Source organism: Lissotriton helveticus, chromosome 1_1 (assembly GCF_964261635.1).
Source record: "Lissotriton helveticus chromosome 1_1, aLisHel1.1, whole genome shotgun sequence".
NCBI lineage: Eukaryota > Metazoa > Chordata > Amphibia > Caudata > Salamandridae > Lissotriton > Lissotriton helveticus.
This window is the reverse complement of record NC_136057.1, coordinates 1,099,464,591-1,099,490,373: the sequence shown is the minus strand read 5'-3', so window position 1 is coordinate 1,099,490,373 and position 25,783 is coordinate 1,099,464,591. Positions and strand designations below refer to the sequence as shown.

Here is a 25,783-nt window from a genome sequence, read left to right as displayed (position 1 = left end):
CCATTCTTATAACAAAGAATACCATGTAAAACCAGGGGACTTTTACAGTGTCTTCATATGGATGTTTTTTGTATATATTATTTCACATTTTAGCACTGCGCCATCTGCACTTGATTCACCTTTGACTGCATGTGAACTGTCAATATATATTCTGTAATGTATGCATTTGACAAAAAAACTAAAGTTGTTTATTCATATTCCGTTTGGTCTGTAATGTTATATAAACATTTGTGGTATGGAGATATGTTTTGAATATTAATTTTTGGATTCCTCTAAAGGTCTCGCACCTTGAATGGACTGCTGTGTGTTTATTACTAGAAGTCTCCTCATGCACCCAAAATAGATACATTTTTCATAAACAAATTAATAGCACAATTAACATAAATATATATCAATAAAATAAATAATATAAAAGAAAAAATATTCAGCTTAGAGTTACATAATCAGAAACAGTAAGCCTGTGTATATTTTCCCAACGATTCAGATTCAAACCAGAGAGTCCCTATAACAAAGTAGCTAAGCTATCTTGTTCTCTAAAACTACCAAACACATCATGGAGACACCATTAAGACATATGCAAACCTGGTTCCCCACACAGACTAAAAACGTAATCAAGTTTGCCAAGAAAGGCATGCACACATGAAGAGACATACACTTCCTTAGCCAAAGGAAGGAACTTTCAACACTAACATACTTGAACACATGAGAACATACAGACAGACCAAATACACAGGTCTAAAGAAAGATAAGGGAGAGGCATTATTAGAACTATGGGCCATCTTTGAGGAGGCCCAGATCAACAGTCTTGCACTACAGATAGCAAACAAGTGCACCTTCCCCATATGCAGGTGTTCTCGTCCTCTTTCCATGCATTAGAATACTTGAATCTATCAGTTGAAAAAGTCGAGGGCCCTCCACCGAACAATAAGCAGTTAGGCCTTGGCATGAGAGACTAACAGGAAAGTTTGCCCAAGCACTCACAGAGCAACCCCAGCTGGTGCAAGGGCTCCCATATGTTTGGCACCCTGTCTGACGAGCATGATACATAGAAATCCAGCAGCGCGGAAAACATGCACCCTCTCTGTTTAAGCAGAGACAAACATGTGACAGGGAGGTTTGAGCCGTTCTAGATTGTGCTATCAATGGTTTTAGTGAGGAGGGGTCCTCTAGCCGTCTGGGATCCAATGATGGGAGTGGACCTACAGGACTTGCCCAGGTAAACGAGGAAACAACAGAGAGTGGATATGAGGGCAAAGCCTGACCGAAAAGAACAGTGTATAGCTCAGAGCGAAGGAAGCAACCTAGATGGGATGTAGAAGAAAGGCACGATTGGGAAGCACAGCAAGAACACAGAGCAGAGCGCCCCCTAATTGAGGAAAGCTTGGGTAGGCACAGGGCACTAATCAATGAAGAGTCAGAGGTAGAATTAGATGAGAGATATTAGGCTGGTAGCCGAGCCTCACCAATAGAGAGAGGCTGACCGGGAGATCAGGGACCAAGGTAGTCTGGTGCTGACCTAACCAAGATATAGGAACTTTTGCTTGCACTCGAGGGGAGCAGGGCAAAGACCCACACTGCTCCCCTACATTCAAGAATGCCTAAAAAGATGGGATTTTAAGGAGAAACCAGTAGAGCTACGCTAAGCAAAGATGTACCACCTACTACAGAAGGGCACGCCAGGGACCATCTATGTCCCGTGGGATCAAATGGATAAAGAGTGTCTAAGGACAAGGTAAATGCCATTGCTGGATGGAGCAGGAAAAAGGATGTCATGCTTTTAGAAGAACACAGCTGGAAAAAAACATGTGATAGGCGATATCAAAAATTTGCTATGTAGTCTTATTAAAGAGCAGAACAAGGTGGTGTTTGTGCGAGCTCACATCCCAGCAATTACGCTGACAAACACGGAGCATGACGGGCCGCATTCAATCCATACTTGCACCGAATATTGATGACCCTGAGGGAAATGTTCCCTGATTGCCCTGACATAGGAGGGATAATGGGGGACACTATAAAGCCTGGCGAGACAATGACAGATATTCTGGATAGGATGTGGGAATGATAGGGTCAAGAGACAAGAGAGTAGTGGACTGACATGGCCCACAAGTTACTTTTCTATTTACAGTATTCTTAAAAAGGGACTGCCCACCGAGATACAAAGCAGATTGGACAGCATGTTTGGGTTAGACACCAAGCCCTGGCAAGAGATGCAAGCCTGTATATTCCATTAACACAAAAAGAAACAACAGAAGGATAGAGAGAAACAGGAGAAAGCCCAGAGAGACATTGCTAAATTGGTCCAACACAAATTGAAAAAGACTGCCCTTGAAGGGCTGTATTGGCTGCTAAGGTGCAAATGGCACCATTCTTAAAGGGGGCTCCACCGCAAATCCCCAGAGGGTTTCAACCTAGCTATAGTTGCAGCGGCCAGGGAGATTAGCAGCAATCCAGACCTTAGGGAATGTTACTATTGCCACAGGTTGGGCCACATGGCAGACAGATGCTGGTTAAAAGCATACCATGAACTGAGATCGATGGGCCAGGGTCAGCCTCCACAAAATCCCAATCCCCAGAATCAAGCTCAGGGAAACACAAATACACCCTTTATTCAGCTACAGGTAGGCCAGTCATCTGCCGCATCCTTGCAACAGTGATAAGGTAGTTGGACAAATGTGGCAACAGAAACGACAGACAGGCAACTCAGATCAACAGGGACCGGGGCCACAGCCCCGACAAGGAGGGGTAACTGATTGGTGACATAATGCCTTCAAACAAACACAGTCCAAATGTGCATTAAGATAAAATCTCAGGGTAAACCCCCCATTTACCCACATCGCAAGAGTCAACTGTACCAAAAGCCAAAAGAAGCACCAATGCGACAACATTGGGAATGCAAACATTTACATGCATCTGGGGATACAGGGCTCCTATATGTGCTCTGCCAATCGGATAACCTCTCTAAAGTTCACCGTTTAGGGCTCCTGCGGGATCTAAGCCTCTACTCTTTGACTGATGAGGGAGCGGGGCGAATTGCAGATCAAGTACTTAAAAAGCAGGCACCCAGGTTCCTGCATCTGAAGTCAAATGGGACGGGTTCCAATCACCAGCTCAAAAGGTCCCCATTCTCAAGCATTAGGTCTGTTGAGGAAAATGAAATTTTGCCTGACCAATGTTTCCCCTGCGTATACCCTATGTTACATGTATGTGCATGTCATCCATGCATTTCCTTGTAGTGGCCTGAATCACTAGGCCTCTGCATTCATGTCCTGCATTAGAAATGCCAGTCATCAAAGTCTCCCAAACGTTAAGGTAGCATAAGGCCCATGTATTTGCATTTCATGACTCCTGACACACTGAAAGCCGCAAGAAGCCCAGCAAGAGGCCTGCCAAGACAGTATTATGAATAACAGTTATCTGTTGCTTTACAGAATCACATTACAGTCTGGTGAAGAAGGTACACAGAACCCATCTGCATAGATAGGGCCCAGCCATTCTGTCTCTGTTTAAGTGGATTACAGTGCTTGCATCCATAGAAGAGCTCACAGCCCTCATGCAATGAACGAATAATCAGCTAATACATCCCCTGAATCTAGATATCAGTTGTACTAGATGTGCTGGTCGCCTTGACACAAGAGATCTCTCTACTAGGTTGAAAGTCAGCTTCCTCCCAGTTACACGTCAATTGCACGTCATGCTCAAAGTTGCACAATTAGGGCATAGTTCCAGCTAGCTATCCAAACTCCTCCTCTAAGTACCCACCCACCTATGACACCTACCTATCACCTACCTATGACTCATCAAAGTACACACCCTCATGTACACCCACATGTTCTTATCTCATTTTCTTTCTTGCTCTGCTTAGCCTATGTACAAGAAATGTATATATACTATGTTCAGTAAATAATTGTTAGATGACCCTTCCTGAGCCTCTGTGGTGATGGAACTGATTCTCCCTTTGACTCGAGTTATTGGAATAAAGCCCATTTTAACTTGGACACCACGGATCCTGTCTCTCATTTGATGCATGATACTTTGTTAATGCCTAGAAATTCTGCCAGGGTAATATTTTATTTACCACATAATTTGGCGCCCGAACAGGTACATATCCCTTTCCCCACTCGCCGGAGTTGTCGGTCTAGTCTTTGCCCCCTTCTACAGCCGTGACGGACTTCAAAGCGCTTCAGCAGGACTTCCTGCCACTCCCTCAGGCCCACGGAGGAGACGGACTGCGACCAGGCATCCATGTGAGGCGGTGAGGAACGCGGATCGTCTCAACCTGAGCCCAGCCCATGAGAGAGCAAGGTCCGAGGTCTCCAGAGGTCCACCTGTTCCAAGGCGCGAGCGTAGTCAAGTCAAGTTTCCGAGGCCTTCAAGTTTCAAGTTCTGCTTTCCCGGTGAGTACCACTATGGGGAATGCATCAAGTTTCAAGACGGGCCCACTGTAAAAGGTGGGAACGGTCAAGACGGGTCCACGGTTAAACGTGGGCCCGGTCAAGACGTGTCTCAATTTTTGGGACCGGTATGGTTGTACTGTATTTTCAGTGCACAAAACTGTTTTTCAAGTACATGTTTAACTCTCTGTAATGGTATCTGTTTTAGTGTTTCAATGTTATGATGTTCTAGTGTGAATAATTGTTACTTGTTTCAGTCTATTCTTGTGTATTGTGTTTTCATTGTATTGATTTCAAACATGCCACTGTTTTCAAAATTACGTCAGATAGGGATCAGGAAAGGTATACTAGAAGAGTCAGTTAACATCCCGCCAAGAGATACACCTGGTCATGATATGTATAAAAGAAGTCAAGACCCTCTCAGAAAGACGCTATTGAGTTATGGCACAAAGAGTCACATAGGAGAACAGAGAAAGAATTCAACAAAGTAGAGAGAAATAAACTAGCAGAGGAAAAAGCCAAAGAAAAAGAATAACGTCCTCTCAGAAGAACTAGCTAGAGTTAGAGTTGGAGCTATAAGTTTACTGTGGAGTTCCTTGTAAATAGCGTGTCATTTTCGTGACTTGTTGAGTTTCTTGTAAATATGGCTTGTGAATAGCGCCATGTGGTTATGTTTTGTGCAGAGCTTGTTATCATTACGTTAGTCAGGAGAGAGCTGGATCTCTTTCAAGTGCTTAGAGAAAATGTTTTGAAGATGTGCGTACGTGTTATGTGATAACGTGGAGAGATGAGTTCATGACTTTCCCATGTACTGCAGTCATTGGGGAATGATTGTGCTTCAGCTGCCAAATAGTTAATATCTTGTACTGAGTAGGCAGTATTTGTTTTAACATGCTGTTTAACAAGGTGTTGAGGGATTTTGGTGTTTTTTGGTGTTTGCGGGGGGCGTGTTTTTGAGCGGAAATTCGTACCCGTTCCAGTGGAGGGATTTGGTTGCTGTTTGGTGAGGATTTAGGGAATAGCTTGGACTACTGTGATGCTAAATTTGAAAGGGATCTGAGCTGTGGAAGTGGTGGAAAAGGCATGTTTGGTGTGGAGGTGCGATTTGTCATGTTATCCAATGGGCGTAGTCAGTTTGCAGATTGAATGGTAAAATCTTGCATGGAGAGTAAAGAAGTGTATTTGTAAAGGGTTTGCCTTGGAACACTTGATTTAATGTGTTTGACTCAGAGGTCGGTAGTTGTAAATAAACCAGTCTTATTGAGATAAGGGTTTTTACACGGAGAGTGCTTTAATGTTTTCACGGATGAGAAGAAATTATAGAATAGACCCATGTTTTTTTTTAAATAGGAATGTTTCTACAGAATATTTTTCCCAATGCAAGCTGCCCTTTAGAATAGCGTTGTGACAGTTAATAGACTCACTTAGAAAACATGTTTTTTTTTAATTTAGAATAGAATAGAAGAGCTTGCACACTTACTTAGGAAAAATGGCTATTTGTAGTTAATGAACGTGGCCCTTTTTGATAGCTATAATACACCACCATCTTAATGCATTGCTATGTGTCCCCTACATTAGTTTAATTTGCATTCATTTAGTTTCAAGGCTCACCTATGTACTTTGACAGGCTGCTGATAGAAAGGTTATTTCTTGCACGATAAAAGCAGTGTTCATTAAACAAGACTTGGAAAATAGGATTTATTATGTCTGATTCAGAGGTCAGTTAGGCTGCAATGCTTACACAGATGGTTTCAGATAAACATTTAGTGGAGACACTTCAATTGATGTATGCAGAGAACAGTCCCAACCCAACAGTCCATGATAATTCGTTTTTTTCTCTCAACTGCAAAATGCGTAGCCTTGTGTGCAGAAGCACATTGTCCCATATTTGTGTGTTAATTTGCCTGCTAAACAACTGCCCATGTTTCAAATGTCTTGCCTTCTAGCTGAATTAGTTAGACAAAAGTGTTTTTTTAGAAAGTGGGGCTTTTAAGTAGCAGTACATTGTAACAGAATTGTTTTAAAATGCTAACATGTCACTAAGTTACAGAAAAATACATGTCTTTATTAATTTACTTTTTAACACGTTTTAAATTTGCTTCAGTTAGTTAGAGAATAATGGTTCTGGCCTGGGAAGAGATATGTTATGACGTACAAGGAATGTGTTTTTCGACCTTGAGACAGTCCGTCCGAGACCGAGATGGCCTGGCTCCCAGTAAATGTTTATGTAAAGGGAGGGCTTTTCCCTCTTGGAGCGAGCAGTGCCTGTCTTGTTGATATTGGCCATACTCCAATTCTTTCCGCGATCCCTTTGTTTATGTAAAGGGAGGGCCACTCCTCCGACTTACACTAGCTTCCTTCGAATGTGGAGGGAGGAGGCTTGCAGCTCACTCTCTAAGGAACTTGGCAGACGCTTGGCTCTTTCAATGAGCTCAGCGTTGGCAGCGACCCAATTTTAGAGAAGCAGAGACGAGTAAGAGGCTTGTCTCCTCTTAGTGATGTTTGACACTGAGCCAGCTCCTGGCTCTGAGGGGAGGGGTAGGTGAGCAAGGAGTGAGTTCGTAGCGAAGTTACCTCCCCAGCCCCTCTGACTTGTGTACAGAAAAATTGTTCTTCCTTACAGTCAACACTAAAAGCTTCATTGACTTCAGATAAATTCACGCTTGCAAATGAATACGTTTTTCCTTCAGTAGTGTAAACAGAATAATTGGCAGGAGTCTTGCTCTTGCAGATGGGTTAAGCATCTGGCAGTCATTCAATGTTAGATCACAGTGAAGCCCGGCTTGGATTTGATTCAAAACTCCGAGCGCAAACATAATTCTAGAGGGAGGGGCTGCTTCTCAAAGGAGTGAGGAGTGGCGAGGCTCTAGGCCTTCTGTCTATGACAAGAATAATTTGGATTTATTCAAATACATTTAGAGAACATATTGTAAGTGGTATGGTCATACAGTTCCCAAGATTTAGAGTAGGATTTTTGTATACTGCAGAGCTTTTGGAAAAAGGTTTCCCCAAAATAAGAATTGTGCTTTTGAATTGAGAATTCATTTTTATTTATTTTATTTATTTTTATATAAATCATTTTTGCTAGATTGTTGACAGTGAGCCCTAGCATCTACAGTCAGACACTAAAGGAAAGGCTAGACAGTATTCACATGCCTGCCAACACAGGACTGATACAGTACGTAGACGACATCCTGATTACAGCACGTTCAGAAATAGAATGCGAAAATGCATCACTGACAGTTCTACATTTTCTGGCTGACTAGGGGCACAAGGCCCCAATGTAATTCTGTGAAAAGCAAGTGGTGTGCAAGGACACTTGCTTTCCAAGGAGGGTGGACAGCTAACACAAGATCACATACAGGTCATTACTAACCTTTCACAGCCCAAGACACAAAAGGAAGTACGTGCCTTTATTGGCCTCACCTCTTACTGTAGGCAATGGATTCCCCAGTATGCATATCTAGCCAACCACTCATACAGTTAACTACACAGGAGGCAGCCATTTTGACTGTACTCCCTTGGACACAAGAACACACCTTGGCATTTGAGGAATTAAAAAGAGCATTATATCATGCGCCATATTTTTATTTATTTTTACATTTGACTGTAGCGAGACTGACAGGATATGAACTGACATTATTTCAGCCACACATAGAGATCAGACGTTGTAACATTCTGAATCCTGCAGCATTTTTGCCCTCAAGTACAGTAAATACACCACCACATGACTGTGTGGAAGTTATGAATATAGTGACCAAGACAAGACCTGACAGATATTGTACTCCCAGACCCTGACCTGACGCTCTATGTAGATGGATCATGCATGAGAACGAGTGCAGGAGAGTTAGTAGCAGCGTATGCCGTGACCACAGAAGTCATAGAGACACAGAAAATAGACACACTGTCAGCACAAGCAGCAGAGCTCATCGCTCTGACGCAAGCCTGCATAAGAGCTAAGCACTTGAAAGTGAACATTTATACTGACTCACAATATGACAATGGCGTAGTTCCTGATTTTGGGGTCCTATGGAGGGAGAGAATTTTTTTGACCTCCCATGGGACCATGATTCAGCATGACCAGCTTATTCAAGCCCTGTTAGAAGCCATACATTTACCTACAGCCATTTCTATCCTGAAGTGCAAAGCTCACACCAAAGTTACAGACACCATTTCCCAGAGTAATGACCTGGCAGACCGAACAGCTAAACTTACAGCACAGACACCAACAGACACGACAAGGACAGAGGTACCATTACTGACAACATGTATGACAGTCAGGGATCCCACTCAAGATGTACTCGACATACAGACACATGCCACTGCAGATGAGATAAAGAAATGGACTGAACAAGGAGGGGTCCAGACTGACCAAGGTTGGATGACTAAGGGAAAAAGCACATGGTTTCTTTCAGATTCTATGGTACAAGTAATCATCAACACAGCCCATAGTCCAGCACACTTAAGAGAAAAAGCAATGTTAGACAGCTTACAGAATATGCGAACATGTATGATCTGTTGCCAGTTCAATCCAGGTAAAGGCATTCCGGTGGATCAAGGCGGATTTCATCCTCCTGACCACCCTTTTGAGGTTCTCCAGACGGATTACATCCAAATGGACAGATGTAGAGGTTACAAGTATGTCTTAGTAGTTGTGTGTGCACTATCTAGATGGACAGAAGCATATCCAGTTCCAGGTTATACTGCTGTGACAACAGCCAGGCAATTGGTGCGTGAGTTCTTCCCCAGATATTGCCCCGTGTCATCTATTCTGATAACGGTCAGCCATTCTCCTCTGAATTAATGAAACAAGTGTCACTTCTGTTAGGTTATACAAGGAAGTTCCATTGTGTACGACACCCAAAAGCAGCAGGCCTTGTAGAAAGACATAATCAGACAATTAAGACAAAAGTTGCTAAGATCTGTACAGGAAAAGGCGTGGATTGGATGGTGGCCTTGCCGGTTGCCCTCTTTTACATGCGAATGGTAGCTCATTCCAGAACAGGCCTATCTCCTTATGAAGTAGTTTTCGGTAGACCACCAAATATGTGGGGTACGCCTATGCCAAAGAAAATACCTGATGTTGACAGTAACATGCTGACAGATTACCTGGCTTCCTTGATTTCTGCACTACTCTCTTGTTGTTCACAGGTTGCTGCCGCCTTCCCTGACAACACCCAGGTCAAGGAACATGCCATAGCACCAGAAGATTCTATACTTGTGTCCGGAATCTTGACCGATCAAGCCCCCTTGAGCCACGTTGGAAGACGCCGAAACCACGAGGACCGAAGTTGGTGGAAGGACGTAAAGGCCGAACTCACCTTCATCACTACAAAAGATACTTTGGACTATTTGAAACTTTGGAACTTTTATAAAGAACACTGACCTTTGCTAGAAAAGACTCCACAGCAGGAGTATAGGTTTAAGTAGCGATCCAGTAAGTCAGACGTAGTTTAATTGTCTAAGTCCACTCGGTGGTGAATCGGTTAGGCTAGATTTCTGACATGTATAAGATCACATATGAGAATAGCAAGAAGAGAGATAAGAAGGAAAAATACTGCAAGAGTTTACGCAGTAGATGTATAGTTACCTTGATCATTTTTTTTATTCTGTGCATTGTTATAATTGGTATCAGTTTATTGCTACATGTTTTCTTTCCCATTTCCTCACATATACATTCTTCCAGTAACAGCACCGCAGAGCACACATTCAGTGACCTGCCTCCTCATGAATTGTCATATCGACTTGCACTACGTAACAATACTTTTATTCGTATGTTACACCATTCTCACCAGACCAGCAATGCAACTGATTGCTGGGTATGTGGCCAAATGCCACCTTATCAAGAGACAAAGGGAGTCTTGCCCTTCTACCCATTACCGTTCTAACACAATAGTTCATGTGGAGCATGGTTTGCCTTAATGACCTCAATAGATAGAAAGTACATAGCTTATCCAGGTGGCTGGATATATGGAAACCTGAATAAAGCAATGAATGAAGCATGCTTTCCAGACAAAGACGGATTCCCCCAAAGGAAGGGAACTGATTTAGAGAATGAAGAGTACGAGCAGGGAAATGCATCCGTTAATTTTATAATATTAAATGTTCAGCCCAAGCAACATACAGGTCCACCGTTTATATCAGTCCTGCCAGCAATAGGTGACCTATGTGTTAGTAAGAAAGGCTCAGTACTTATGGGACACAGCGAGTGTAACACTGTAGTGGAGTTTAACGATAAAGGACTTTCTTCTTTCAAAACATCACGCCATACCTATTTCATTTGTGGTCAGACAGCCTATGTACATCTGCCCTTAGACTGGGGTGGGACTTGTTATATAGCATTCCTATTGCCACCCGTTTTTCTAGCCCCATCCAATTATCACAGAGATTCACGACTAGAACATGTTAGACAAAGGAGAGAGACAGATTCCGCAGGGATCGATCAGACTGAAACAACTTGGGAGCAATATACAGATTTCAACAAAGGATTCTTTTTCTTCGTTGGCCCCGTCCAAAACAGTAAACTGATACGCAGGTTAACAAGGACTCTTGAAGCAGTAGTGAATGTGACTGCATCTGCCCTGGCGAACTTAACCCAGGAACAGTCTGCTATTAGACTTGTCGTTCTTCAAAACCGCCTCGTTCTAGACGTCATCTTGGCGGATAGGGGCGGAGCTTGTAGAGTCATCCGATCTAGTTGTTGCATTTTCATCCCAGATAATGCACCATCTGTGTACGAAGCAATAACAAGGCTCCACAAAATTGCTCATGCCATACATCAAGACCCAGGCACATGGACTTGGTCCAGTTGGTTCTGGGGTATAATATCAGCTTGGGGATGGAAGGTCATGTCCTTCCTAGGAATGGCCCTACTTATGGTATTTGGTTGCTGTCTCTGTCTGCAGTGTGGCCCGGCCATTTGCGGCCTGTGTGCTACTGCCTGTATTCCCCATCCACGTAAACAAAGAGTTAAAGATGAACAAATGATTCTGTATGATGAACTATACGGTCTCATGAATATAGATGTATCCTAAAGCGTTACGTAGGGGACAAGGAGGGAATGAGGAAAATGAAATTTTGCCTGACCAATGTTTCCCCTGCGTATACCCTATGTTACATGTATGTGCATGTCATCCATGCATTTCCTTGTAGTGGCCTGAATCACTAGGCCTCTGCATTCATGTCCTGCATTAGAAATGCCAGTCATCAAAGTCTCCCAAACGTTAAGGTAGCATAAGGCCCATGTATTTGCATTTCATGACTCCTGACACACTGAAAGCCGCAAGAAGCCCAGCAAGAGGCCTGCCAAGACAGTATTATGAATAACAGTTATCTGTTGCTTTACAGAATCACATTACAGTCTGGTGAAGAAGGTACACAGAACCCATCTGCATAGATAGGGCCCAGCCATTCTGTCTCTGTTTAAGTGGATTACAGTGCTTGCATCCATAGAAGAGCTCACAGCCCTCATGCAATGAACGAATAATCAGCTAATACATCCCCTGACTCTAGATATCAGTTGTACTAGATGTGCTGGTCGCCTTGACACAAGAGATCTCTCTACTAGGTTGAAAGTCAGCTTCCTCCCAGTTACACGTCAATTGCACGTCATGCTCAAAGTTGCACAATTAGGGCATAGTTCCAGCTAGCTATCCAAACTCCTCCTCTAAGTACCCACCCACCTATGACACCTACCTAGCACCTACCTATGACTCATCAAAGTACACACCCTCATGTACACCCACATGTTCTTATCTCATTTTCTTTCTTGCTCTGCTTAGCCTATGTACAAGAAATGTATATATACTATGTTCAGTAAATAATTGTTAGATGACCCTTCCTGAGCCTCTGTGGTGATGGAACTGATTCTCCCTTTGACTCGAGTTATTGGAATAAAGCCCATTTTAACTTGGACACCACGGATCCTGTCTCTCATTTGATGCATGATACTTTGTTAATGCCTAGAAATTCTGCCAGGGTAATATTTTATTTACCACACTGTGACCCATGTTTCCATCATGGTGTGTAGTTTCAACAGTGCCCCCAAGAACTAGAAGCCTCTGACAACAGCCTCTGACAGGATGGAGGCCCCCTTTCAGTTCTAAAACAAAGTTGTCCTCAAGTACTGGGAACCAGGATACCCGTACGCTTGGGATAGTGAAGACCTCACAACCTTCGCAGCACATACACAAGAGTCAATAAGTTGCAAAGCGCTGTTATGGCGTCTGCACCATTGAGAGGTTCATCAGTTCAGCCAGACATCTCAGAGTTGCGAGGCAGTCCCCGTCCAGTCATCATCCCTAGGCAAAGTTCGACGAGGATTCTTGGCCTTAGCCATGGGCCGCCCATGTTCTTATGATCTCGGCTATGCTTTCTGTTATTTGATTTGGGTTTTCTGAATTTGCAAAGTTCAGTCATCATGCCACACCTTTAGCATGCCCGCTATTTGGAAGTCCCCAGACACAAGCTAGGAACCGCAGATCCAAACACGACTGAGAAGACATGGTCCGAGGGAGAGGGGAGGCCACCAAGTCCATCACAGCTCCAGCCGAAAGAACACAGACTGCACTCACACCTGTATCAGGCCTAGAAATTGTCCAATGCACCAAACCTCACATACACCACCTGTGGAAAACAGTAATCCCCAACCTCAGACACCACAAGATGGTGATCAGGGGTACATGGGAGTAACAGAACGACTTTACGACCCCCTTCGCCTCATGATAAGTGAAAAATCAAATGTGTAAGATCTAGGGAAGTGCTCAAAGCCGAACAAAAATAGCCCAAAGTTAACCCAAAAAGAGAAACCTCTAGAGAAAGGGTAGAACCAAGATTTCTGGCCCCACAAGGGAGGGGCACATTGCACGTTGCATGCTGAGAGAAACCCAATCTCAGGGCATGTTTGAGCCACCACAAAACACTCAACAATTACATGATTTTTGATTATTAACATGGCGCACAGGCAATGTTTTTCTGAATTAAAAAACAAACCACGATCTTAACCAACAGACCAGCAATCCAACCACCAAACCACCAAGTGCACTACCCATCAGCTGCCACATTTGCACCACAACGTGGATCTAAAAAATGTGGATCAAGCTTCCAAACTGTACTGTGAATTGTTTATGATCTAAAACACCCGATAACCAGAGGACCACAGGCATCACCCCCTAGATCCATACCTGAGACCTGCAATGTTCAATCCCAAGTTATGTAATTTTGCACTTTTATGCATCCTCTTTCTAGTTTAGGCGCTACCACTCCTATTCGTTGCCAAAGAGCTGTTTGGCCAAATGGAGTCCGTTTAGAAACTATCACAGCGATTGCGTAGCGATCTCTCCCATGTCACTTATAATTACAAAGACCCAAACCTTAGCATTTCACATGCACTACACAGCGCCCTTTTACGCAACATGTGGTATCTGCACATGACTGCCATGAGCTTTAAGACATCATCCAGGTCTTGTTATGTCTGTTCATTGGTACAGAATGCAGTAGGCACAGATAGCCTTTACCTGTCCCAAAAGGTAGCCGCTGAAAAAGCAAAATGCCTTCTCCACTTGTACATATGCAGAATCAGTGCCAAAATCCAAGCCCAACAAGGTAGAACCTCACACAGAAGTAGGTAATCTGACCCATTACGAGACCAACTTGATGGCTATATACCTTTTCACTATGCTTTGCAGCATTCAAACTGAGCTAAACAGGATGTGCAGGAAGGGCACCATAGGGGAGAATGGTGTTTGGCACCGAGACTTTCCAGCGAAGGGATTCTTGGAGGTAGCAAAACCCCCAACTCAATGCACAAACACATCCATTCCTGCCTCCATTTGCAGTCCAAGTGTGGCCCTAACAAGTGGACCTCTGACATGGAGCTTCTGTGTAGGGCCATCCAGCTCGATGATATGAAGAGAAACAGGTGAGGGTTGAACGAAAGAATTGACACCCCATGTCCGGAAATCTGGGATCCCGAGGTGGGTGGATACACTTGGCTAGAAGGGCAGGGCCAAACCCTAATTGGTGGGAAACTTACATTATTTTCCTTATGTTTCATAGGTAAAAGAATGCTTCCGCTGGGCACGAATGAAAACTGTGGCAGAATCCTGCACATTCCGGATATGCTGTGGGGTACCTTCACACTGATGGATATGTTGGCAGTGCAGCGAGTTTGCCAACACTCAGCTCATCCCCGAATGGTGCAGACTTTGCTCTCTCATCACCATACTCACTCCTACCCTGGTCATTCCTAGAGAAGAACTATCTGACTTGCACCAGCACCCACTAAGGAAAAAGACAACTTTGCTGCATCAAGCTTGTGAAAAAAGAACTGTAAATTATTTTGGCAGAGGTCAGTACAAGGACATTCCAGAAGAATTTAGACTATTCTCGTAATGACAAGTATCGGTGGGAGGGTCCATACCCTTCTTCACGGTGCAGACAAAAGCCAATGCTTGCTGGCTTCAGCTCACCAGATGGGAAATGCTTAAAATGATGAACATCACTGAGCTCTGCCTTAATTCAATCAAAGAAGAACTGAGAGCAATCCACCTCATGGTGATGCAGCATCAGTATGTGTTAGACTTAATGACCATGATAGAGGGAGATGTAGTGTTGTTCCTATATTCCCAATAGGCTCTGCGCATTGGAATTATATATCCTATAGATTAGACGTAGGTCTGAGGTCGACTTAGGGCCAGATGTAGGTAACCAAATACCAGTCGGTAAAGGCCGAAAATACCGAATTTCGGCCTTTACCGACTTGTATTTGGCCTTTGAGATGTAGGGGACCCAAAAACATCCGAATCGGTAAATGTACCGAATCGGTAAATTTATTGAATCGGTAAAGTTTCCGAATCGGTACATTTACCGAATCGGTAAAGTTTCCGAATCGGTAAATTTACTGAATTGGTAAATTTACCGATTCGGAAATTAAGAAATGGTAAAAATGACTATTGAGATGTAGGTAACCTCTTAAATACCGAATTTGCATGAAATTCGGTATTTAAGAGTCGGTATTTACCATGGATTGAAAGCAGGTGGTAACCAGGTGCAGGCTATAAAAAAGGCCCCAAAATGCAACAGTTTCACCAGAATGGCGGCATTCTATCTGATTGCGAGGCGGCTACGGCTACAGGCAGAAGGAGAGAGGATCTGGAGGAGGGAGGAGCAGGTGAATAGGCAGAGGATCACCCTATTCCAGCTAACTGAGCCAGAGATCCTACAAAGATACAGGCTAGATCCCCAAACTATCCTGGACCTTATCAGGGACCTCTACCCACTGTTGGACCATCCAGCCCCCAGGGCACACGCCATCCCACCCCATGTGCAGGTGCTGTGCAGCCTACACCTGCTTGCATCTGGGAGTTACCAGAGTGTGGTTGCTGCGGTAGGTGGGGTGTCCCAGAGCTGCCTCTCCCATTTCTTTAAGAAATTCCTAGACGCCATGTTGCAGAGAATACATTACTACATCAGCTTCCCTGCAACGCATGCAGAACTGCTCAGGACAAAGACAGACTTTTATCAGATGGCACATTTCCCCAACATCATTGGCTGTATTGATGGTACCCACATACCAATATGTCCACCTGCTGCCACAGAGTACATTTATAGGAACAGGAAGTCCACCCACACCATAAATGTACAGGTGATCTGTGATTCCAAGTACATGATCACTGAAATGGTAGCCAAATTTCCCGGGAGTACCCACGACTCTTACATCTTCCAAAACAGTGGCATCTACGCATGCCTGACAGCGGGGGAATTCGACGAAGGATACTTGCTAGGTAACACACTGTGTGAAACTCCCTTGATACGTATTGCAGATGGATGTGTTTGTGTGCATGTGAGTAATGTTTTTTCTTGTTACAAATAGGGGACAGTACATATGCCCCCCGGTCCTTCATCCTCACACCCTACCTCAACCCTTCATCACCCAGCCAGAGGAGATACAACAGGGCACACAAATCGACCAGAAACATTGTGGAGCGCACCTTTGGTCTGTGGAAGAGCAGGTTTTGCTGCCTACATAAAAGTGGAGGGGCCCGCCAGTATACACCAGTCACCTGCTGCAAGAGAATTGCAGCCTGTGCAATGTTGCACAACCTTGCGGTTAAGAAGGGCACCGAAGTTGACATCTCTGATTATGAGGACCATGATGACGAGCAACCAGTGCCTGAACCACACACAGCTGGAGTTGCCACACCAACTGATGGCAGACACAGACGGGAAGAGATCACACACAACTTTTTTTAAGTAAGTAAAGAGACACAGACAGGTGTAGTATGGACCCAACGTAGTTTAATTGTGTCACTACGTAGGTTACTAAAGCACAAATGTGCAACACAAATTATTAACATTCAATAATGTGAGTCCTGTGTCACTTACCCATTAACTAAAATAATCATTTGCGTCCACTCTTACCAGTGGCAGTTGTTTGCTGCTCACTGTGCTCACTTTGCGTTTGGTCTGTAGCCTACTTGTGCTCTCTTCACTCTCTGGCACATCTAGAGCAGCAGTTTGTGCTGTTTGTGCATTTAACAGCGCCTCAAGAGCACTGGTCATCCTGGCCATGCCCCTAGGGACCTCATTACTGTTTTGGGTTAGTCCCTCCTGCATGTTTATGCTTCTCCTGCATAGCAGGGATGTGGCTGTGGCCAGGCGGTTGATGGCTTTATTTTGTTGATGAGCACGCTGCCTTTCCTTGCGCCTTGATACAAATTCATTGTCTAGTTTGGTGCACAGAAGCTGCACCGATTGTGACATTTCACGCATCCCTGCAGCCAATTCTTTGTTGACATCTACTAGTTCCCTGATGCCCTTTCCTATGTCTCCCATGTTGTTGTTCAGGTTCCTCATTTGGCGTTGGCAAGACATGATGGCTTTTCCCTGCATCCTGTGGAATTTTACCAGGCTCCCCTCCAGGCCACGGAACACACTTGAACCCTCCACACGTCCAGCTGCACTGCTTTCTTGGACTCTGCGGCGTCTTGCGCCAGTATGGCCCACCTCTGCACTGGACTGCAGTATGGCAGAGCTACCATCCACAGGCAAGGTGTGTGTGTCTTCCCCCTCCATGTCACCTGCTGCTGACTCCATTATCAATAGTGGGGCAACAACAAGCCTCCTGCTTGGTTGTGATGCAGGTGTTGTTTCATGCAGTGATGCTGGCATTTCTGGGGATGACAGCAACAGAGGGGATTCTGATCGTTCTGGGGACGCCTGCAACTCTGGAGCATTTTCTGTGTCTTGTGAAGGAGGATGGCTACTGGATGCACCTTTGTCCTGTGATACATTCTGTGCACTTGGACCTGGCGCCTGACTCTCATCCCTCCCTGGTGCCGTGCGTTCAGTCTCCTTGGAACGCCTGCGAGATTTGTCACCTGTGGACATATGAGCGTACATTAGCTAAGCGCTACTGTCTCACACTCACTACAATTAAATCTTTTTCACTTTCGCTTTATTCTGTCTGCAATCATTTCCCTAACTTGCTGGTTGCTGTGCTGTATGAAATGGTCTTACATTTCCTGACTACATTTCCCATGATGCATTGCTCCTGTGTAGTGCTAGCAGTACTGGACTGGGGTTCACTTAGACACAAAGGGTACAGGTAAGGATGATGGTGTGGGGGGGGAGGCTGTGCATGCATCTTACCTTTTCTGTATGGAGCTCTGGCTGAGCTGTCTACTTCTCCCAGTCCGCAGACGCTGTCTGGTTCTATGGTTGAGGCCACCATCTCCTCCAGGTCAGTAAGGGGGGTGCTGGGTTCTTCCCTCCACCAGTTTTTGGTTGCCTGCTTGTGGTGTTCGGACAATTTAATTTTTTGTTTGGCTCCTGAGGTCGTAGAACTTCTTTTTCAGGTCCTCTGTGTCTCTGGTAGTCACTCCAACTGCATTTACTTTGTCAAGTATGTCCAGCCAGAGTTTCCTTTTGGCAGATTCTGCCACAGTGAGGGACTGCCTGCCAAACAGTTTTTGGTGCACCTTCACTTCCTCCTCAACAAGGACCTGCAGCTCCATGCTGCTGAATTTCAGTTTCCTCCTCCTCCCAGGCTGCTCTTTGTCTTTGCTACTTGCCATTTTTCAGATTTAAAAGTGCACAAAACTCTTTCTGCTGCTCAGGGACTCTCTGCTCCAAATGCCTCTTCAGAAGCTTCTAATTAGTTGCAGCTGCCTGTGTAGCCACTTCCTGAGAGGGAGGGGGAGGGTGGTGGCACCTGATTGGCTGCCTACTTAAGTTTCACTTTTGTTTGCTTTCCGATTCGGTATTTACCGAATCAGTATTTCCCATTCATTCCTATGGGCCAAAAGGCCCATAGGAATGAATGGGAAATACTGATTCGGTAAATACCGATTCGGTAAATACCGAATGTCCGATTCCGATTTTTACCGATTCGGTATTATTTACCGAATTTTTAAATACATACCATTTACCGATTCTAAAATACCGAATCGGTAAAATTCGGTATTTTAGAATCGGTAAATTTGGATTACCTACGTCTGGCCCCTAGGTCTCTATCGAATATACTAACCTTAATAGTGAGTGCCAGCTAGCTCAGCTGTCACTAGAAACTTTCTTGAATTCACAAGAAGGGATTGGTTTCTGACAACCGCATAAACATGACAACTTTGTTTCCCAAGAATAAGAAATATATCTCTAGAGTCGCGGAAACAATAGATAAGTATTTTACTCAGTCAATCGTGCATGCCTTCTTTCAACAGAGTTGCAGAGAAATAGAAAAAGGTTTATTGAACAGTCTTCTTTCCAAGTCCTGTTCCATTATGTCTATGGCAGAGGATACTATGCTGTCCAAAGAATATATCATGGAGGACGGAGTCGTTAACCCATTGTCAACTACAGAGAGAGATTTCTCTAAATTAATACCATCAATTTTTCGTATAAGTTACACAGCCTCTGCTTGCATAATCTTCCATGCTTCATTATATATGGCATAGATACCGGTGTATATAAAATGTTTATGACGTTGTTTTTTACGTCCTTGTAAGAAGTCCCTCAGGTCAGCGCCATCTTTAAGTAAAGATAAGTGTTGTTTTACTTCCTTCAGTGTAGACTTGTGTAGCCACTCAAGGCAGTTTCCCTACACTGTATGATGTTACTATCCCTGGATGATGTCTCTGAACATATCTTGGATCTGGCCTAATTAATGTGAACCCGTGTGTCTTATTCAGGAATCTATCTTGACAGTTGTTTGTGTTTGTGGGCAAGTTTAACCATTTTTTCCAATCAGGATCTGTTATGTTGTGAAGCAAAATAGTATGTACGTCGACCACCCCCTCTGAAGTGTTACTGCTATCAGGTGTAGGTGTAGATATGGACGGTTTGTTTAAATCTTTTATCTTGGCTAACCCAAGGCAAGATGTCTGCTGAACAGTGTCATTCAAAAACATTATTTGCTCTGGGATGTTGCAGGCTCTAAATAAAGCTTCTAATCCCTGTACTTGCCAGTCTTTTGTGCCCCAGACAGTTTTTGTCTCAATATGTCTCTCCAGAAGTCAAAACCTAATGTGGACAGCTGAGCATAAAAGGCCGCAGAACAAATTTGCTTTGTATTTGTCAACATACTTTTCATTCCTGTCCTATTAACATTTTTAAAGTAAAATTATTCTGGATTTGAAACATTATACCCTGAAAAGTATGGAAATTTGCCCAAATTTTTTTTTGAGCTACCCTTTGGTGGCATAGGACAATGTCCCCATTGGTTATAAGTAAATTTATTTCTAGGATTTACATATTCGTGCAAGAAATGATGACCATAGTGATTATAACTATACATTTGTTCATAATCTGATGAACCTTCTAGGTATTCATGATTTGTAAACTTTGCAGACATTTCTAAGTCTGACATCATATTATTAACAGTCTCGAAGACCCAATCATCAGAAAAAGTACTAGATGAAACAAAGTTACTCAAGGAAATCTTGAATTGGTGAGGAATCTTCATCAGCTCCGCCGGACCAAGAATGTCATATTCATTTCTGTCCCAAGCTATACCACCTGGTATAGGAACGGCTGTGATGTTCACTGATGACAAGTCTCTTTGTTCACGATGAGATGATTTGTGTGGCTTGAAGAGTAAATTGATGTTCTTACTTGCTGTGTCCTTTTTAAAATATCTGCCATTTATCAGCATTCCCAAAGTAAATACAAGAGTCAACCAAAGTAGAAGAAAAAGTACACCCAACACAATCCAAAGTTCAATCCATGGTGAAACCAGATAAGTCTTTTCCAGTTGTGAAAAAGTTCTATTGCTTGTACTTTGAAAGTTCTTTTTACTGGCGTCGTTTAAGGTTCGCTGGGATCCTCAGAAAACGTATCTAAGTTAATGAAATAGCCAGAGGCAGTTCTGTCAATTATAGGGATTGCATCAGGATTTGGTGAAATCGCTGGAGCCACTTGATCATTTGTTATATTTGTATAGTCAGTTGCTATTTTATTGTAGACAGGCGTTTCTTGACGAACTGTTATTTGGGTCTCAAGAGGTACAAGTTCCATGGCTTTGTTGCATAGTCCTTCTTTTCTCACTGCAGATTCTTCAAACGTGATGAGTCTCTCAGTTTGAACCTCTTGTATAGTAGCCAGATTCGGGCGTCTGCTACATCTTTGGAGTCCAATTGGCCTACTACTTATGATCGGCCACATGATGTGGTTTGACCAGGTCGATGGACACAAACCTGTTCTCCTTTTTACCAGCAAGGGGCGGCAGTAATACTGTTCTTGATCCGTGGATGGCTAGGACAGGTACTGGCTGTCAGTAAGAAGGTTCAAATTCCTTCTTGTCCGCAATCTTTTCTCTGACTAGATCGCCAATCTTTGGAATACAGACAGGTCTTGCTGGAACGGATGGTTTCTCTTCAGTGGTTGTTGGCTTCAGGAGTATGTTACTTTGTCTGAATCTTATTTCATTTAAGTCCTGCAAAACAGCCAAACGATCTTTGATATCAAAAGGTTTTTGTTCTACCACTGAAGTGTGACAATCGAAATCCTGCACAATCATTCTAGTTCCAAAAAGGATTTCATATGGAGTGATACACCCTAGAGAACTTCTTGGCAGATTGTTAAGACTACGTTGGACACTTATTAGATGTTTGACCCACCCGTCACCCGAGCCTAGTACACTAGCTGTTATAGATTGCTTTATGTCCCAGTTTTTTCTCTCCACTACCGAATTTCCCTCAGGATGGAATGGACTAGAATACCGCAATGCAACACCCATATTGGCCATGGTCTCTTTGTAAGCTCGGGAGCTAAACGCAGGACACTGGTCAGAATGTAGCGTGCCGACTGCGTATGTGCAGATAAAGACTTGCAAATCTTGTATAACAGTTTGAGCGTCAGGCGAGCGCTGAAGCAACATCCAAATGAATCTTGAGCATGAATCCACTGCAACCATTATATATTTGTAGTTACCATCCCTATGTAAGGGACCGCAGTGATCCAGGTAAATGCACGCTAATGGTTTTTATGAAATTAACAAGGACGTCTGCGCAGGACGTTTCACAGTTGAGACTTTCATTTTTTGGCAGATTTCACATTCCAAAACATAGTTTCTGGTCTGTTTCCTCATGCGCAGCCACCAGTATCTTTGTTTTATTAATGACACTGTGGCGGAAACACCTACGTGTGTGGAGGCGAGCTCTTCATGTGCTGCTAAGATTAGTCCTAATCTATGTTCCATGTTTGGAATTACTCTATCCCCCACTCCAGGGATATGAGCAAAAGGAACGTTATTTGCATCAGTTATGTATGAGTATTTGAGTGGAAAGCCTTTTGGTAATTTTTTACCACTGTCTTTGCTTGAAGCATTGACAGCTTGCATTATTTTGCTGTCTATTTTTGTTTTTGAACGAGTGATTGCAGCTACGGAAGCCGTTTTCACAGCTGCTTTTGCGGCTTCATCAGCCATTGAATTCCCTACAACGTGAACGCCATCACGTTGATGACTCAGTGTATGTATCACGTGAGCCTTTTGTAGTTCTTGTCGTAACTGAACTACTTGTTCCCAAAGCAACTTATGCTTGATTGTGCCATCTTTTGCGTATTTGAAACCGTTTTCAATCCAGTTCTGCAAGTATTCATTGTAAGATTGAACACAGTAATACAAATCGCACACTATGAGTGTGGGGAATTCGCGATCAGTATTTTCAAGCGCCATCTTGAACGCTTGTAGTTCAGCTCGCTGAGCTGTACAATCTCCTAGAGATTGAGTTTTAGGGACCATTGGTCGGAATTTGCCATCTCGCCAGCGACCTTTAACGATCGTGCACGCAGCACTATAAGCTTGTTTACCCTCAATAGCGGGCTGTGCTGATCCGTCAGTATAAATGATACCTTCATACAGTTCTAGAGGCAAAATCTCAGTAGCCAGAGGACATTCTTGTTCATATTGTAGAAATTCTTGTGTTCTCAAATAAGGGTCGAAAACGTATCCAACGTCTGTTGCAGCAAGAGAATTAACCAATTGTATCCATCCCAGATGTAAAGCTTTTGCATTCGGAATGCTCGCTTTCGTCACTGCCTCGAAGGCAGGTACAGGAGTAACAACCATTATGCATTTACCCTGTGCGAGGGCTCTCTCTTTTGCTACTGCAGTTTGAACCACTGTCAGACTTTTTTCTGTAGAAGTGAATTTCATTTCGGCTTGTGTGTACAAGTGAGAATTGTAAGCTATTGGTACTTTTTCTCCTTCATTAAAGGTTAAGTACTTGAATTCGCATCTTCCTCGGATGATTCGGATCACTGAGTTGCGTACCTTTATGCGTGTTTGCAAATGTTTTGTTGACAACATGTCCATTTGGACTGAATGCAAAATATCTGTGTGTTTTTGTGTCCAATTAACTGTTTTGAAATCTGGTTTGATTAATTCGTAGAGAGGTTTAATCCTTTCTGCGTCATTTAGAATGTACGTTTTTCCGAAATTTAGGAAACCTAGAATCAACTGTAAGTTTTTCAGCGTTTTTGGAGGTGGGAGCAGCGCACATTTCTCTAGAAAGTTTGCTGCCAGCCTTGATAATTCATATCCTAGGAAAAGGACGTTTAAATGGGCAATTCTTGATTTCTTGAAATTTTATTTATACCCTTCAGAGGCGAAGCCCAATATTATGGTGTTCACCCTGTTCAAGTGCCTAACCAAGTCATCGTCTGTTAGAGAGATGTCATCGACATATGATAATGCCTCATCATCATAGGTTTGTAGTAACTCTGTTACTCTGGCTGAAAATAACCCAGGACTATTCTTGAATCCCTGAGGGAGATGACAGAATTGACGCTTTGTCCCCATGATTGAGAAAGCGGTCATGTACCTACTTTCTGGTGCAATGTTTTAACAGAAACCGTTAGAAATATCTAATGTGGTTTTATATTTTTTACGCACAATGTTATTCATTAGAGCTGCACTGTGTGCATTTTGTACTGCAAAAGTTTTTCAACAAGAGTTTAAATGTCTGTAATCCAAAACTAGACGATATGTATTGTCTGGTTTGGAGACAGGAAACAAAGGATTGTTCATTGACGAGGTGCATGTTTCAATCACCCCTTGGTATTCAAGTTGATCTAATATCTTCCTGACCTGTTTTTTAGCTTCTTGCTTAACTGGGTACTGCCTCTGTGCAGTTGGTTAAGTTTTTAACTGGATTTTATGTTGAGGAGAATCCTAATCCCATCCTACACGAATTTTATATAATGCAGGAGCCTGGGCTACTGCCCATTTCCTGGCATAGGTATATTTTTTATGAATTGGAATATTGTTGGAGAAAGCTGGCATAATGATGTTTTCGCCATGTGGGCACTCCCTTACAAATTCAGGTGGCCAGTCTTGTTCAGCTAAAAGAATGTTATAACCCTGAGAGAGCTTCTCCCAAAATAGTGCTCTTATTTTTCTAGTTATGTCCCCCTCCATCCGGAGAGTTAGTATGTATAACTTATGTGGGACACTAACCCTGGTATCTGCAGTTTCAACTTAGATGTACTCATTCAAGTCCACTGTCTCCAGATGATCCTTCAAGTTATTGCGAGCTATGGTGACTTCTGCTGCGCTGTCCAACATCATTTGAGCCCATTCCCTGTTCTTGAGTTGTGTCCTCAAGATCCTCGGCATGTCTGATCTTTATACCTGCTACCTTCTTTTTGGTGAATTGAGTTTAGTTATTTTTTGGAACGTGCTGGTCGTCTTTGGACTTCACGCGCTCTTCCTTTTCTTCTGATTGTCCTCTTCTTTTGGATTTCTGTGAGAAAGTCTGAAAGGTAAGAGAGGAAGGTGTATCAGTATCTTGATATCTATCAGGATTTCGCAAATTATCCCTGTCGGGAATGGCACCGCCCGACTAGCTGTCTTATGATGCGATTGCCTATCTGGTGATCGCAATGTTATGTTTTGTAAGCGTGTGCTGTGAGGTACAGCACACGCGACAGTACAAAATAAACACAATTTGCATTTCCCTGCACTTTGTGGCAGGCACCATGCTGTGCCTACCACATTGTGCAGGGATATGTAGGGGGGCACCATAGGTGTCCCCCAGGGCCCATATCAGAGGGCCAAGGGGAAAGGAGGGCCCGCTATTGGCCCCCATGTCCCTTTGCGCCTGCCCTTTCATGGGGGGTTAACTGCCATAAAATGGCCGTCAGAAAGGGGCATTGTAATCCCTATGGCCGTGCCTGAGCAGGCCACTGTTGTAGGGATGGCAGTCCCTCTGACGCACCTGTTGACTCCTTGAGCCCATCGTAAACGGGGCAGTTGATCTCTCTGACCGCCAACCATCCGCACGCCATTATAGTGTGGCGGGAAGACCGCCATGGTCCGATGGCTGTGGGACCGCCACTGATGATGGCGGTGTAACAAGGCCCCTTATTCCTTAGGTTGCTTCAAGGCACTGTAGATTCCAAAAGAGAGCAATGAAATGAGATATGTCAGTTGAAGGAAGCTTTATCACAGCAATGGGAATGGGCACACTTAAATATGAAGTGTGGAAAGAAGAGGCCTACATTCCTATGAAGGGAGGACTCCACAGCTTGATGATGAATGCGACAAAGCCATTTTTAAAGACTATTAATACAGTTGGTGTAAAAACCTATGTAAAAACTTGACTTTTATGGAGTTTTATTCATTTCCTGTTAGGAAAAATGACCAGTAATAACTTCAAACTCGTTTTAAGTCGTGCATATCGGTTGACGGTGGTCAGATACATTTTGTTTCTAGTTGTATATGAGCTTGTTCTGAAATTGCATTCAGTTCTGCACCTAAATCTGCTCTCATCCACCAAAACTCCTTCTCTCCCTCATCTACCATTTTGTCCATGAAGAAAATTCAAAACTCTTACTTTTCAGTCTGGGCAAGCATGCCGAGCCCCTTTCACTCTCTCTGCTTGCATACATAGTGGACT

The 25,783-nt window shown here is 43.6% G+C and overlaps 1 protein-coding gene across 3 annotated transcripts in view; it reads right to left on the bottom strand.

The window, feature by feature from the left end:
- LOC144821303 (uncharacterized) overlaps positions 1-25,783 on the bottom strand; it is a 321,172-nt gene that overhangs the window by 63,139 nt on the left and 232,250 nt on the right. For 2 of the 3 annotated variants that reach the window (XR_013608322.1, XR_013608323.1), the window contains exon 3: positions 24,343-24,640. Coding sequence is in view for 1 of the 3 variants with exons in the window: in XM_078678180.1 (XP_078534306.1) it covers positions 16,779-17,792 (1,014 nt within the window). In the remaining 2 variants the exon portion in view is untranslated. Of the gene's footprint in view, positions 1-16,668; positions 21,319-24,342; positions 24,641-25,783 lie in introns of those variants that run through there. The other variant, XM_078678180.1, reaches the window with a different exon arrangement.